General features: G+C 36.2%; 1 protein-coding gene across 4 annotated transcripts in view; it reads right to left on the bottom strand.

Annotated features, from left to right (window-relative positions):
• COL14A1 (collagen type XIV alpha 1 chain) overlaps positions 1-13,518 on the bottom strand; it is a 245,313-nt gene that overhangs the window by 191,693 nt on the left and 40,102 nt on the right. For all 4 annotated transcript variants that reach the window (XM_015145926.3, XM_015145924.3, XM_077943973.1 and 1 more), the window contains exon 5: positions 9,182-9,268. In XM_015145926.3, the coding sequence (XP_015001412.3) occupies positions 9,182-9,268 (87 nt within the window). The remainder of the gene's footprint in view (positions 1-9,181; positions 9,269-13,518) is intronic.

The following is a 13,518-nucleotide window of genomic DNA, read 5'->3' as shown; positions in this document are numbered from 1 at the left end:
TTGCTTCTGCTAGTCATTCCATTGCTTTTACCAACTGAAGCCATTTTTATATTAATTTCCTGAGTGGGCAAGCCTCAGAGCACATGGTAAACGTAAATTTGGATACCTAAGCTGTGTGTGGCACAGGCCCAAAGTTATGCATTCTCAAGACTCTTCCCTCACTCAGGGCACAGACATATACAGAGTGGCTTCCTCAGGGACCCCTTGCATGGATAAGGAGCAATTTTCTAGTTCACCCTGATGTTGTTGCTGAAACACCACGTCAAATGTCTAGATAATAATAATTATAATAACAATGAGAATAAGGTAGAGAAAGTGAGAGGAAGAAAAGGAAAGTGAGGAGGAGGAAACTGGGAAACAAGAAGAGGAAGAAGCACTAATGGAGCATACTCTACGATCCAGGTATCCTTCAAATCCCTTAATGCATAAATTCCAGTCCACACTTAACCCCAATGTCCTGTTTATGATTGAACCCAGTTCTTTCCCCTTTAGTCTAGGAGTAGAGTCAGGTTCTTGCCAGCACTAACCTACAGGACCCCTCTAGTTCCCTGTACTTTAGCTACCTTCTAGTGCCTACCTAACGGAAATTAAAACCCTAACAGTCCCATTTTTACCAACTTGAACTCACAGTCCTGGGTTTGCCAGATCTAAGTCCCACAATAGCTAGTGGAAAGGTGTCAACATTTCAAATCAATCTCTTGACTGTGAGCCAAGAACCATAAAAGTATTAATGGGAGGTGAGAGATCCCAGTCAGTGAAAATATACCTCGAAAATAATCATGTGCCCAGGCTACACTCAACCATAATGACTGCATAATTCAGAACTGGCCCTTCTCCCAGAGAAGGCATTGGGCACATGTGTTGAGCCCCTGCTAGACTATGTAAGCTCCATGAGGGTAGAATTCTGCTTCCCATGCTCACCACTTAATCCCCAGAAACTAATTCAGTGCTTGATACTAGGGGATAATTACCAGCTCTTCTATGCATTCATTATTAAATCAATAATATAAACCATTGCCCATGATGATCTTAGCTCTTGCAAAATATACATGTTATTATTAATAGCAAATACTATGCTATTTATATATGTATTTAAACTGTTTTACGCATGTAGTAAATGCTATATATAAAATATGTGGCACTTACTATGTACTAGGCATTTTACACATTTTAACTCAGTCCTCGAAGCTAACTCTTGAGAGTTCTCATGCTTCAGGTAAAAAAAAAAAAAAATCAACTATGGGAGTATAAGAGGTAGAAATGTTCAAAGGTAGGCATGTGTGTATATATATATATATTTTTTTTATGAGTATAGCCTATGCAATTATGAAATAGCAAAATAGAACAGTTGTCCTCAGAAAAGCATTTCATTACTTTTTTAGTGAAGGATTGTGTGCCAACACATTCAAAAATTTTTAAACATCCTAAGACAAAGATAAGCAAACTTTTTCTGAAAAGAGCAAAACAGAAAATATTTTAGTCTTTGCAGGTCATATGATCTCTCTTGTAACTACTCAACTCTGATATTGTGGGAAGGCAGCCACAGACAATATGTAAAGGAATGAGCATAGCTGTGTTCCCATAAAACCTTATTTTAAAAAATAGACAGAAGACTGAATTTTGCCCATGGGCCATAGTTTGCTGATTTCTGGAAAGAATAATTTAAGCTCATCTCATTTTTCCCCCAGAAAATGAGAGCACTGAGATTCACCCCGACAGTGTAGGGACTACAGTATTTTTAAAAATCCATTAAAAACAAAACAAAGAAGGCTGGTCATCTTAATTTTAAAAATCACTGAAAAAGAAGAAGAGAAAAAAAAAACCCTATGCTGTTTTTCCTATCAATCTCTTAATCATTTCCAATCAGGTTCTGCATTCTTGTGCAAAACTCCAAAAATGATTAAAGAAAGCTGTTTGGACAATGATGGAGAAATAGCCATTAATGCAAATGTGCCAATATTATGCTCAAAGGCAAATACCATTTTTGTTTGTGAGTTAATTTTGGATTATTAAAGAAACATGTACAGTAGATTGGAAACAAGTTAAGTATTTAACTGCACAGCCACTTCTGTTAAGGATCTTAACTCTGTGCATTTAAACTAAAATTGTAAAATATGTATAATATATCTGATTGTATCTGAGCCACTATCAATGTAGACGCTTATACAAGAAAATCGCAGATTTCAGGGAAAACAAAGAGCAGTATAGTTCAATGTGGATCATGAAAGCACCACGACTTGGAGGAGCGGCTTATGCTAAGGGTTGCATAAACGACCTGGTTGGGGTGGAGGGGGTCATCTTTTATCTCCATTGGGTCACACTAATGCATCCCCCTCCACCTCCTAGGAGCTGTAACTCTGTCCTGGATTGTCACCATTGTTTATAACTTACTTCTTAAGACAATTCTCCCACATAACCAGCGCTCTCACAAAGTCCTCACTGCCCTGGCACACACCTCACAGAAACCCTCACCTGAAAGAGGAAGATACCTATTTTCCACAAACCTCCTGAAAGTTCTTGCCCTACCCCAAGTCCTCATCACTACAATAAACCCTTTGAGACAGCACCTGCCTGAAAGTGGGCTCGGAAAGAACTCTTCCGTAAACATATGTTCAGACATATCTTCAGTGAGGAAGGAAATGGACTGCTTATGAATCTTCCTTCTCCAAATGTGTATTGGTATTTATTAGAACATGTGCCAATAGTAGCCTCACTCTTCCATTGTCTACTTCTTAGTTTTAATTCGTTTCACTCAATCCTAGGTTTTGGAAAGGAAAGAGGAAGGTGCATCAGGGGAAAGAATACAGCAGTTAAGACACTTTAGAAATACATAGCTATAGCTAATAAATTCTGGAGCCAAACTCTAATCCACAAATGCTTCCATAGATTTCACCTTAAATACTGTTGTCTAAGCATCAAGTGGCCAAAAAAAAAAAAAAATGCCAATCCAAACACGCAAACTTCCTTGTAAAATTCTCCCTTAAAAATATTAACAAATCTGTTTGTTCTTACACAAAGAAACAAACAAAAGATAAGACGGAAACTAACACATTTGATTATATAGGAGGGGCAAGTAAAGTTGGTTGGAAGGAATAGCAGACGTGATACTTCTTTTTCAGTGTCATCCTTTTGTAGACTTTTCAACTTCTGGAAATGTGCCAATATTTTACATACTCACGGATTAACTTAACTGTTCCCTATTAAAATAAATAACAAAATCACAGTGAACAGGGAAGAAAAGAACTAACCCAAGATCCTTTTGAATACAGATATGATATACTCTAGAATAAAAGCAAAAATAAAAGCAAACATTGAACTCAAGTTAATAGAATTGTTTGTCTTTTTGCAGTATGCACAGATTAGCAGTTCTAAAACTATTTCTATGATTGACCATTTGAGTAGATATATTTAGAATATTGGGAGTCATGTTTCTCACTCTCTTGAAAGGGGAGTTATAAATATTAGAAGAAGGAGGGCTAAAATAAACCCTGTGATATGGGCAAAAGATAGATATAAGATGCAGTAAGATAGATAGATGATAGATAGATAGATAGATAGATAGATAGATAGATAGATGACAGATAATAGAAAGATGATAGATAGATGGATGATAGACAACAGATAGATGACTGATAGATGATAAGTAAATGATAGATAGACAGATGACTGATTGCTAGAGAGCAAGAGAATGAGAGACAGACAGACAGATAATGGTATGACACTCCAGAAGCAAGAGGCACAGTTAGTACCCACATTTTGGTTGCAAAATACTATTCTCCACAAAAAGAAGCCACGATTCTTGGAAGAAATGGTTCATTTTGGGGCCAGGTAGAAAAAATACAAGAGCTCAGAATGTAAAGTTTGTGCCAGAAAGTAAGAAATAACTTAAAGAATGATGGGAACATATTTAAAAGACATAAGAGACAGCGTGAAATAGTTCCCACCTAGCAAATCTGGAACAATTTGAGCATCATAATAAACAATGACAGTAATGATTATAACCCACTCAAATAAACTAAGAACCCACCAGTCCATACTCATATGAAAAGAAAAACAAGTGTGGGAGAAGGGAAAAATCTTCTTTACAGTAGAATGCCAAATAATAAATGTAGAATGAAAAATGGAGTTAGAAAAATTACCATTTGAGAAACATCATAATAGTTACTGACTCAGGCAAGAATTAATAGACGCTAAAGCAAGTAGGTGAAATTTTAATGAGAAACAGAGTATTTACATGTCTCAAAAATATCTCATCATAAGCTACTTACTTACTGCAAGGGAAAATATATATCTGGTAGATTTCACCTTAACCAGAAATTTATCAATCAAGACATTAAGCTGTAATAGTCATGCTGGAATGGGAGACAAAACCTTAATGCATTCAAGGTGGGAAGTTGGACTTGATAGTTCTTATGTAAAGGAGGCACCCTCACAGGGCCATAGCCTTACAAATTGTTGGACTAGAAAAATAACTGCTTTCTAGCAAGGGAGATGACAAGGAAAGGGTTTACATTGGTCTAAGCTCTATGTGGAGGAAAACTGTCTCTCCTGTGAATTTGTAACCATGGACAAGCCCTGAGTATCTTAAGACAAGAAATTAACATAAAGCGTTTCCAGGTTGGTAGCAACCAAAATGCCCCCTTCTGAAGGAGCTCACCCTTAAGACATGCTGTGAAGAATTTCCACACGAGTCCACAAGCCAAAGTGACACATCATACAAAGAAACCAGCCCCATGAATGAAAGTCAGTATAAACAAGTAACAAGAATTTAACCCTAACCGGATGTGGTGGCTCATGCCTGTAATCCCAGTACTTTGGGAGATGGAGGCAGGTAGATCACCTGAGGTCACAAGTTTGAGACCAGTCTGGCCAACATGGTGAAACCCCATGTTTACTAAAAATACAAAAATTAGCCGGGCATGGTGGCAGGCACCTGTAATCCCAGCTACTTGGGAGGCTGAGGCAGGAGAATCGTTAGAACCCAGGAGGCAGAGGTGGCAGTGAGCCAAGATTGCACTACTGCACTCCAGACTGGGCAATAGAGAAAGACTCCATCTAAAAAACAAAACAAAACAAACAAACAAAAACACACACACACACAAATTTAACCCTAAAATGCTTTAATAATAGAATTATTGAATTCAGAATATAAAACAATCATGATTAAAATATCAGAATGATTAACAATTAAAAAGGAACCAAGCACCATAAAAAATTCCTAGCAACCTTGAAAAATAAGCACATGTAATTTCTAGGAATAAAAGATTTCCCCATTGAAAAGAACAGGCTAAAGAGTAGATTAGAGAGGGGAAGAGATCTAGTGTCCTAAAAGACAGATATAAGGAACCCAAAATATCATTCGTAAAATCAGAGAGGTAGAAAATATTAGTATTAAAAGACATAGATTGTCCAAAGAAACTGTCATAAATCTAATTGAAAGAATATGAATATAAATTATTGAGAAAAATAATATTTAAAGAGTTAAAGGTCAAGAATTTTCCAATCCTGGTGAAAGATATAAATCTGAAATCTGGAAACACAAAGAAATCTACATCTGGGCTGTCGATAGTGAAGCAGCAGAACCCCAAAGATAAAAGACAGCAAGCCTGAAACACATCCAGAGAGAAAAGAGAGGTCACCTACAAAGGAACAACCCTTAGACTGAAAACACACATCTCAACAAAGCAACAGGAGCCAGAAGATAGTAAAATGTCTTTGAAATGATTAGAGACAACTCTCAATCTCGTACCCAGCTAATCTCTCAATAGTGACTACAGAGTGAAGATATTTTTGCACGAATAAAGATAAATTTATCACCGCAGATCTTCTATGAAGGAAAGTGGATACATAGAGAAGGTCTGAGATGCAAGATGAAATGGTGAACAAAACAACTTCGTGGGCAAATCTGGACAAACACTGATTGTTAAAGAATATCTATAATAACTGTATTCAATAATATATTTGTGAGGCAAAAAATAAGTTAATGTATTTTTCAAAAATGATGTGTAAGACAGGAGAGTAATAGTTGAATATAAAGCATAATTAAATTCTGTATTCTATATTATAGGGAAGTAGTAAAGATATTGATTAGGATTAGACTATGTTAGCTTTTCCAGGTCAGTAAGGGATAAAATGGATTTAAAGAGAAAAGAAACTTGGTCAATTTTAAGTAAGGTATAATGGGGGGAAAAAAGATAAGAAAAATGTAGGATAATAGCATAAAATAAATAGTAAGTCCAAAATTATCAGTAACATCAACACATTTAAGTAAACTAAAGCTATCAAGTAAAATACAATGATTGTAAGATAATTTTTTAATGCAAATTAATCTACTTTACAAATTACTCACCTTGAACTTGAGACACAAAGAGAATGAAAGTTACAGAATAGAGAATCAATGCATTATATGAGTACTAAATAAAATAAAGGTGATATGGCCATATTAATATTAGATAAAATAGTCCTTGAGGCAAATATTGAATTACTAAGAATAAAAAGAATCATTAAAAAATATGAAAAAGAAAAATTGACTAGAAAAATATATAACTCTTATTTTATTTCTATCTAGCCTTAGGTATTTAAAACAAAATTGCCAGAGTTACAAATAGAAATGGGCAAATACCATCAAGGGAAATTGAAATGCACATTTTTCTCAAGGACACATGGAATGGTTTTAAAAACTGACCACATTTAAGTAATAAAATGCCTCAACAAATTTCAAAGAATATTTCTACACACCCCATTCTCTACCCACAATACAATAATTAGACATCAATAATAAATAAATGTCTTCTTTTCAAATCTCCAGATGTTTAGAAATTAATAGCATATTTCTAAGTAACTCATGGATTAACGGAGAAAATCTAGTGAAATTTAGAAAATAGTATGAACTACAGCATAACAACACTACATATCAAAACCTATGTGAGACAGCTCAAGTAGTACTTGGATATTTTAAAATGCATATAATAGAAAAGAAAAATTAAAAATTAAGGTATAAACACTCAACTCAGGATGTTAGGAAAAAGAAAATACAATGAAGTACTGGATATAAAAGCATAAAAAGATATCAAGAGAAGCTATAAAAATATATATATGCAGCAACTAAATAACTTGATTCCAAGGTATATACTCTAGAAAAATTCTACCACATGTACAGGAGACATAAGCAAAGATACTTACAACAAATTAATTATAGCAAAATACTGGTAACATCAAGAGTGGGAGGGCTAAATACATTGGAATATATTTATCCAGTGGCATTCTATTCTACACAGTAAAGAAAATGAATAAATTGGCTCTACATAAATCAACAGATAACTCAAAAAAGTTTAACATTAGATTTAAAAGTTGCAAAGGTATACATCCATTATAATAAACTACATATAAATTTGAACTTTGTATAATATGTTTTAAGCTTGCAAATATATATGAAGTAGAATGATAAAGACATATTGGAATGTTAAAAACTGACTTCAGCAACCTCCTACAAGAGAGGAAAGGGAATTTATGGGGATAAGTAATGAGTTTTAACTGTATGGTAATAGGTTTATTTTCTTAATCTGGACAAACATGTTTATGACATTCTTTTTATACATTTTATATCTAACATATTTAATAAGTTGTAATAAATATAAATATAAACCTGCACATCATTAGAAGAAAAATAGGCAAATGTTTCATGTTAAAATATTAGAAAACCAAGAAATGCATCAAAATTCAGAGTAAAACATTTGTCAAGGATTTTTTAAATTGTATTAAAAATTATCAAAAAGATGAATAAAGTTGCAAGGCAAATTATACACCAGGAGAAAATATTTGCAAAACTACAACAATATGTAGAAAAGGGTTTCATACTCAAAATATTTAGAAAATTTTTATATATTCATTAAAGAAATAAAGACAACACAAAACAAAAATGAACAGGAAAAATTACAGATGACCACTAAAGATATGAAAAAATATTCAGCCTCACTAGTAATCAAAAAGATGTAAATTAAGCAAATGATATAAAATTGGGGAATTTTTTCAATATTAGGGATTTCAAATGTTGAAAAGAACATATGAAATAATCCCTGTTACATATTGTTGGCAGAAGTACAAATCACTGAAAAAAATTTAAGTCGATATTGATAGAGCCTGCCATCTATCAATTTGGCAGGCTAAAATTTGCTTATCCTTTAACTTCGCAGTTCCACAGTTAGAAATATGCTGTTACAGCATGTTTGTGATAGTGAAAATTGGACAACATTAAATGCTCATCAAAAGGGGAATAACCAGCAGGGTGCCATGGCTCACACCTGTAATCCCAACACTTTGGGAGGTAGAGACAGGTGAATCACCTGACCGAGACCAGCCTGGACAACATGGCAAAACCCCGTCTCTACTAAAAATACAAAAATCAGTTGGGCATGGTGGCATGCGCCTGTAATACCAGTCACTCAGGAGGCTGAAGCAAGAGAATCATTTGAACCCGGGAGGCGGAGGTTGCAGTGAGCCGAGATCGTGACACTGCATTCCAGCCTGGGTGACAGAGTGAGATCCTGTCTCAAAAAAAAGGGGGTTGGGGGGGACTAATCACTAAATTATAATAGTCTATCCCATAGAATACTATCTGGCTATTAAAAAGAATGAGGTAGACTAACAATAATAACTAACATTATTCAATGGCAGGCAATGTTCTAAGTATTTTACCCATATCAATGCATTTTATCCCAAAGAACTCTATGATCTGAATCCCATTCTCCACATTTTGCAGATAAGGAAATAGAGACATAGACATTTGGATAACTAGTATAAGATCACTCAAAGTGGTAAAGGCAGGCTTTGAATTTAGGCAGGCAAGTGGGAGAGCCCATGCAATTTACACTGGGTGATCCTGCCTCCTATATGAATTGGCATGATAGGTTTCCAAGTGAAAAGGTATGCACAGAACAAGAACTATGATAGGCTATACATATATGCACCATTCTGAGAAAGGTGCCCTAAAGGTCACCTGCCATGCCAAAGGGTTGAGGGTCATCTTGTGTGGGAAAGGAAGGAAGAGTACAAAGAGGCCACAGGCGATCTTCATATTAGACCTGCACTTCTCAGATGGGGTCAGCAACCACATACATGAGAATTGCCTGTGTAACTAAAACAACCCAACTCCCAACATGAGTTAATCAAAATCGTCTCTGACCTTCTGGTGAAGATGGTCTACTCCCATTTCCTCTGTCCACAACTTTGACTCTGGGCTTTGGATCCTTTCTTTTTTCTAAATCTTTAACTGGAAGAAAAGTAGAGAGACAGCACCGTGTTATATTAAAGTCTAAAAGAAAACGTTCATAGAGTTTTACTAAAACCCTTGAGAGCCCTAAAAGTATTTACAGAAATGAGCTCCATGGTACAAACTCATCCCCAAATATTAGAACTGCTCTTTTTTTTTTTTTTTTTCAACTATGTCATGAGAAGACACAGAAACACCTAAGGAACTACTTTGGCTGAGTATGCACTATGGGCAGATGTGTCACAAATATTTAATCCTTCATAACTGCTGTAAAATCAGCATAATTATCCCTAGCTTATGCATGAGGGAATGAAGAACCAGAAAGCTAAAACCTATTTCATAAAACCAGTTAAGTGTTGGCATGGGGTTAAAGCTGTATCTTCAAGTCTCTGGACTTAGCCTGTGAGCTTGGTCCCCATTCTAGAAAGATCTTAACCATAAATAGCCTCATTTGGAATTGCTCCATCAGCAAAAAAATAAAAAAATAAAAAAAGTGAAGAGCCTTATAATAATTCCTTTTCAAACTTAAAAAAAAGTTTCCCCATTAATAAATGGTGGTTTTTTATGGTTTTAATTAGAAAATGTTCAGGGACCAAAAAATGCCCCATGGCCTTTTAATAAATTCGTATCAACCTACACCATTAGCTTAACTTTCCACTGCATTCTCTCCTTAAAACTGCACAGCTGCTTTTCTGCCAAATAGCACCTTAGGCTGTTTGAAGCAGTCCAAGAGCCTGCCAAATGGCAGCGGTTTCTGCACAAATAAAACACCCCGTGAAAATGCAGAAGTGAGCCAAGGTATTTCGTTTAATTGCTACATTCATTTCATGGAAATCGCCAAAGGTACTGGGGGGTAAGCTACATAGGGGAAGCAATGATTTCCTCTGAACCACCCTTGCTGCCTTCTCCAGGACATTGTTCCATTCATCCTGTCTTTATCATCTCCTCCTCCTCTTTCTTTCCACTGTCTTCCATCGCTTTGCTGAAATGGTTTGAGATTTGTCATTTGCCAAGGTCATGTCACTCTATTATTCCTTTTCTTAGAAACCTTCCTTGACTTTCTGCTACCCAGAGATTAAATTCCAGGATTTAAAACACAATTTTAAAACATTTTAAAAATAAAAATATAACATGCCGTGATCCTGATATGTATAAATTTTTATAACAATTTTTTTAAAACTTCATTCACCGACTTCTCTATAAGCATTGGCACTTTGGAGCACCCCCACCACCACCACCGCACCCCCCCTCCACACACACACACATACACACTTAAATTCTTTTCTTTCTCAGTTTTTACAATGGCTTTATCCTGGTTTTCTCCTGTTGACCACTCCTTTTCATTCTCATTCTTTGGGCTCTTTCTCTATTACTATTCATGAAACACAATCATATACTAAGAGTGTCTTGTGTCTCTGTACAACCCGCTGTAATTTTACCATCCCACAATTTAAATTCTCACCTTTTCATAAATAATTCCCAAATCTGTATCTTCAATCCCACCCACACATGTGCTGTCACCCCAAATTACTTGCATTTTCTAAAACAAAATATGTCTGCAACTTTAATATGAGAAAGATCGTGCTGAGTGATGCTGGAGGTAGAAACAGTTCTAGGAAAGACTAGTAATAAATTCAGAGGTAGAGACTTGGAGAAACTTCCCTCTTGAGTCAGACTTCCAAAGAAAGGCAGGAATTTGCAGGCAAAGATTGACAAAACACATTTAAAAGAGAAAAAAATTTTCCAACATAGAATGTGGTGAATTCTTACAAATTTCATGTTGCCTCAGCATCCATTTAGTAAGTTGGACTTACTCATACTAGAAACAGGCTCAATCACCCTTGACACAGTTTCTGGTCCTACAACATACCCTAAAGCACTAGTTCCTAAATGTGGTTAATCCAGATTATCCGACTTAAACAACTGCTCCCTGCCCATCTTTCAAAGTGTAGTTCAAACGTCACCTTTCCAGTGGAGTTTCTGCCAGTCTCTATTTGGGAGTTACTCTTACTATTCATTATTCATTAGTCTCCCCTAGATCTATTTCTACCTTCTACTCCCTATGAGAGAGCCGCATACAGCCCACCTGACTGGCGCCACTGGCCTTCATTCTCTGCATGAACTGTGAGATATGCCACACTGACTGCCTCCCAGTCACAGTGTGACCTCTTAGAACTCATGCCTGCTTGATTTAAATGCCCCAATTAAAACCCTCCTCAAAGAAACCTGAGGATAATGCCCTGGACCCCAATAAAGACCCTGGCTTATGGGTGCCCCCACTTCTTGTGCTCCCTGACCTCCATGGGTGTGGCCTCCAGGCATACCATATAACTCTCAGGACCTGTAAGTAATAAAACTTTTACTTCCATCTCATGTCTCTCCTAATCATTGGAGAGGTGCCCTCCATATTTAAAGGTACTAAATTAAAACACAGAGCAATAAAAAGCAGTCTATAAATAAACAAGAAAAAATAACAGCCATTATGGAAGCTGATCCACTATGTCACATATAAGATGTAAACATGTATGTTGACCAAGGTGCTGTCTTCCTCATGTAGGGGCAAAATCAATTGGAAAACAGATAGTTAACAAGCAAAATGGTATTTCTTACGACAACAATAGCTACCATGCTCTACTATGTGGTGAAGTAAGTTCATCTGCACAGTAATAGGCATATCATCACCCTCATTTGCAGGTGAAGAAACTGAGGCTGGAAGTGGTTGAACTGCTTGTGGCAAATCTGGAGTCATAACACCTATTAGATCAGATCTGCCTTTCTGTCTTAGAAATTCAAAGATCATTTCTTATGTTTTACTGTGTATCAAAATATGAACTCATAAAGAATTCAAATCCCTGCACTAAAAGCAAACTTAGAGCCACAAGCTTTATCTTGATCACCACTTTCCTGGATCCAACCACGAAAGTTTTCTAGGAAGAGACTAGGTTTTAGCTCCATCTCACAGAGAGCAGGCATATAACTGAAATGCAAAAGGAAAAAGAAAGCTATCCAAGCAATTTTCATTTTATTCTTACAAACTGCTATTTGGGCAGAACAAATCCCTCTATCCTGCCAATAAAAATAACACAGTTAGCCGACTGCGGTGGCTCACGCCTGTAATCCCAGCACTTTGGGAGGCCGAGGCAGGTGATCACAAGGTCAGGAGATCGAGACCATCTTGGCTAACACGGTGAAACCCTGTCTCTACTAAAAATACAAAAAATTAGCCAGGCGTGGTGGCGGGCACCTGTAGTCCCAGCAACACGGGAGGCTGAGGCAGGAGAATGGCGTGAACCCGGGAGGCAGAGGTTGCAGTGAGCGGAGATCGCGCCACTGCACTCCAGCCTGGGTGACAGAGCGAGACTCCATCTCAAAAAAAATAAAAAATAAAAAATACACGCTTGCATATTATTTATCTAGCTAACCAGTTATACTGTTTCTCTACAGCTATCTTAGCAGAGTTAAGCATGATGGAAACAAATGAATTTCCTTTTAAGCGTTTTGAAGAAGTAGCCTGGGAAGATTTATATGACTCTGTGTTTCTTCTACTTTTCAATCGGTGGAATATTTGAAATAATCAATTGCAAAACCTCAGACTAGAGAAAGATGAGTATTTTCTCCTTATCCCTTTTACTGCTTCTCACAAACTTTTAAGTGAAGTTATTTCAGCTACTCATGCAGGAATTTTGGAGGCCAGAAACTAAAGTGCAGTGCCAGTAAAATGAGACAGAAGGCTAATTTATACCAAAAATAACATAAAAAGCTTTTCTAAAGCTCCTGGACAATGTGAATCTCAAAAGAATGTAACATTTACAACACGTGTATGCCCTGCTGACAGGTGAATTTGCCAGATGTCTTTGTTCAGAAGTTTCAAGAGGTAACAAAGTTGTGTGTGCTTTTAATTTTTTCAAAGATTTACAAAATATTGGGTTGGTGCAAAAGTAATTGCAATTTTTCCAATTTAAAGTAATTGCAAAAACTACAACTACTTTTGCACCAGCCTACATGTCTCACAAAACATTACAGAGAAGAGGAAGAGAAAAAAGGGAGGGAAGAGGTATAAAAAATCTAGATAGAACATTGCTGCACACAAAGTTCCAGACCCACCACCACACAGATTTATGGATTCATCTTATCGTAGGATTTTAAAAGCTATTGTTTAAAATTTAGAAAAAAAAATCTATTTGAAATGATGTCTACAATTTGCTCAAAAAATAATAAGGAAAAGGGTTTGAGGGATAGAAGAAATAAGA

The sequence above is a fragment of the Macaca mulatta genome, chromosome 8, assembly GCF_049350105.2.
Source record: "Macaca mulatta isolate MMU2019108-1 chromosome 8, T2T-MMU8v2.0, whole genome shotgun sequence".
NCBI lineage: Eukaryota > Metazoa > Chordata > Mammalia > Primates > Cercopithecidae > Macaca > Macaca mulatta.
The sequence above is the reverse complement of the archived record's forward strand: the minus strand, read 5'-3'. Positions and strand labels throughout refer to the sequence as shown.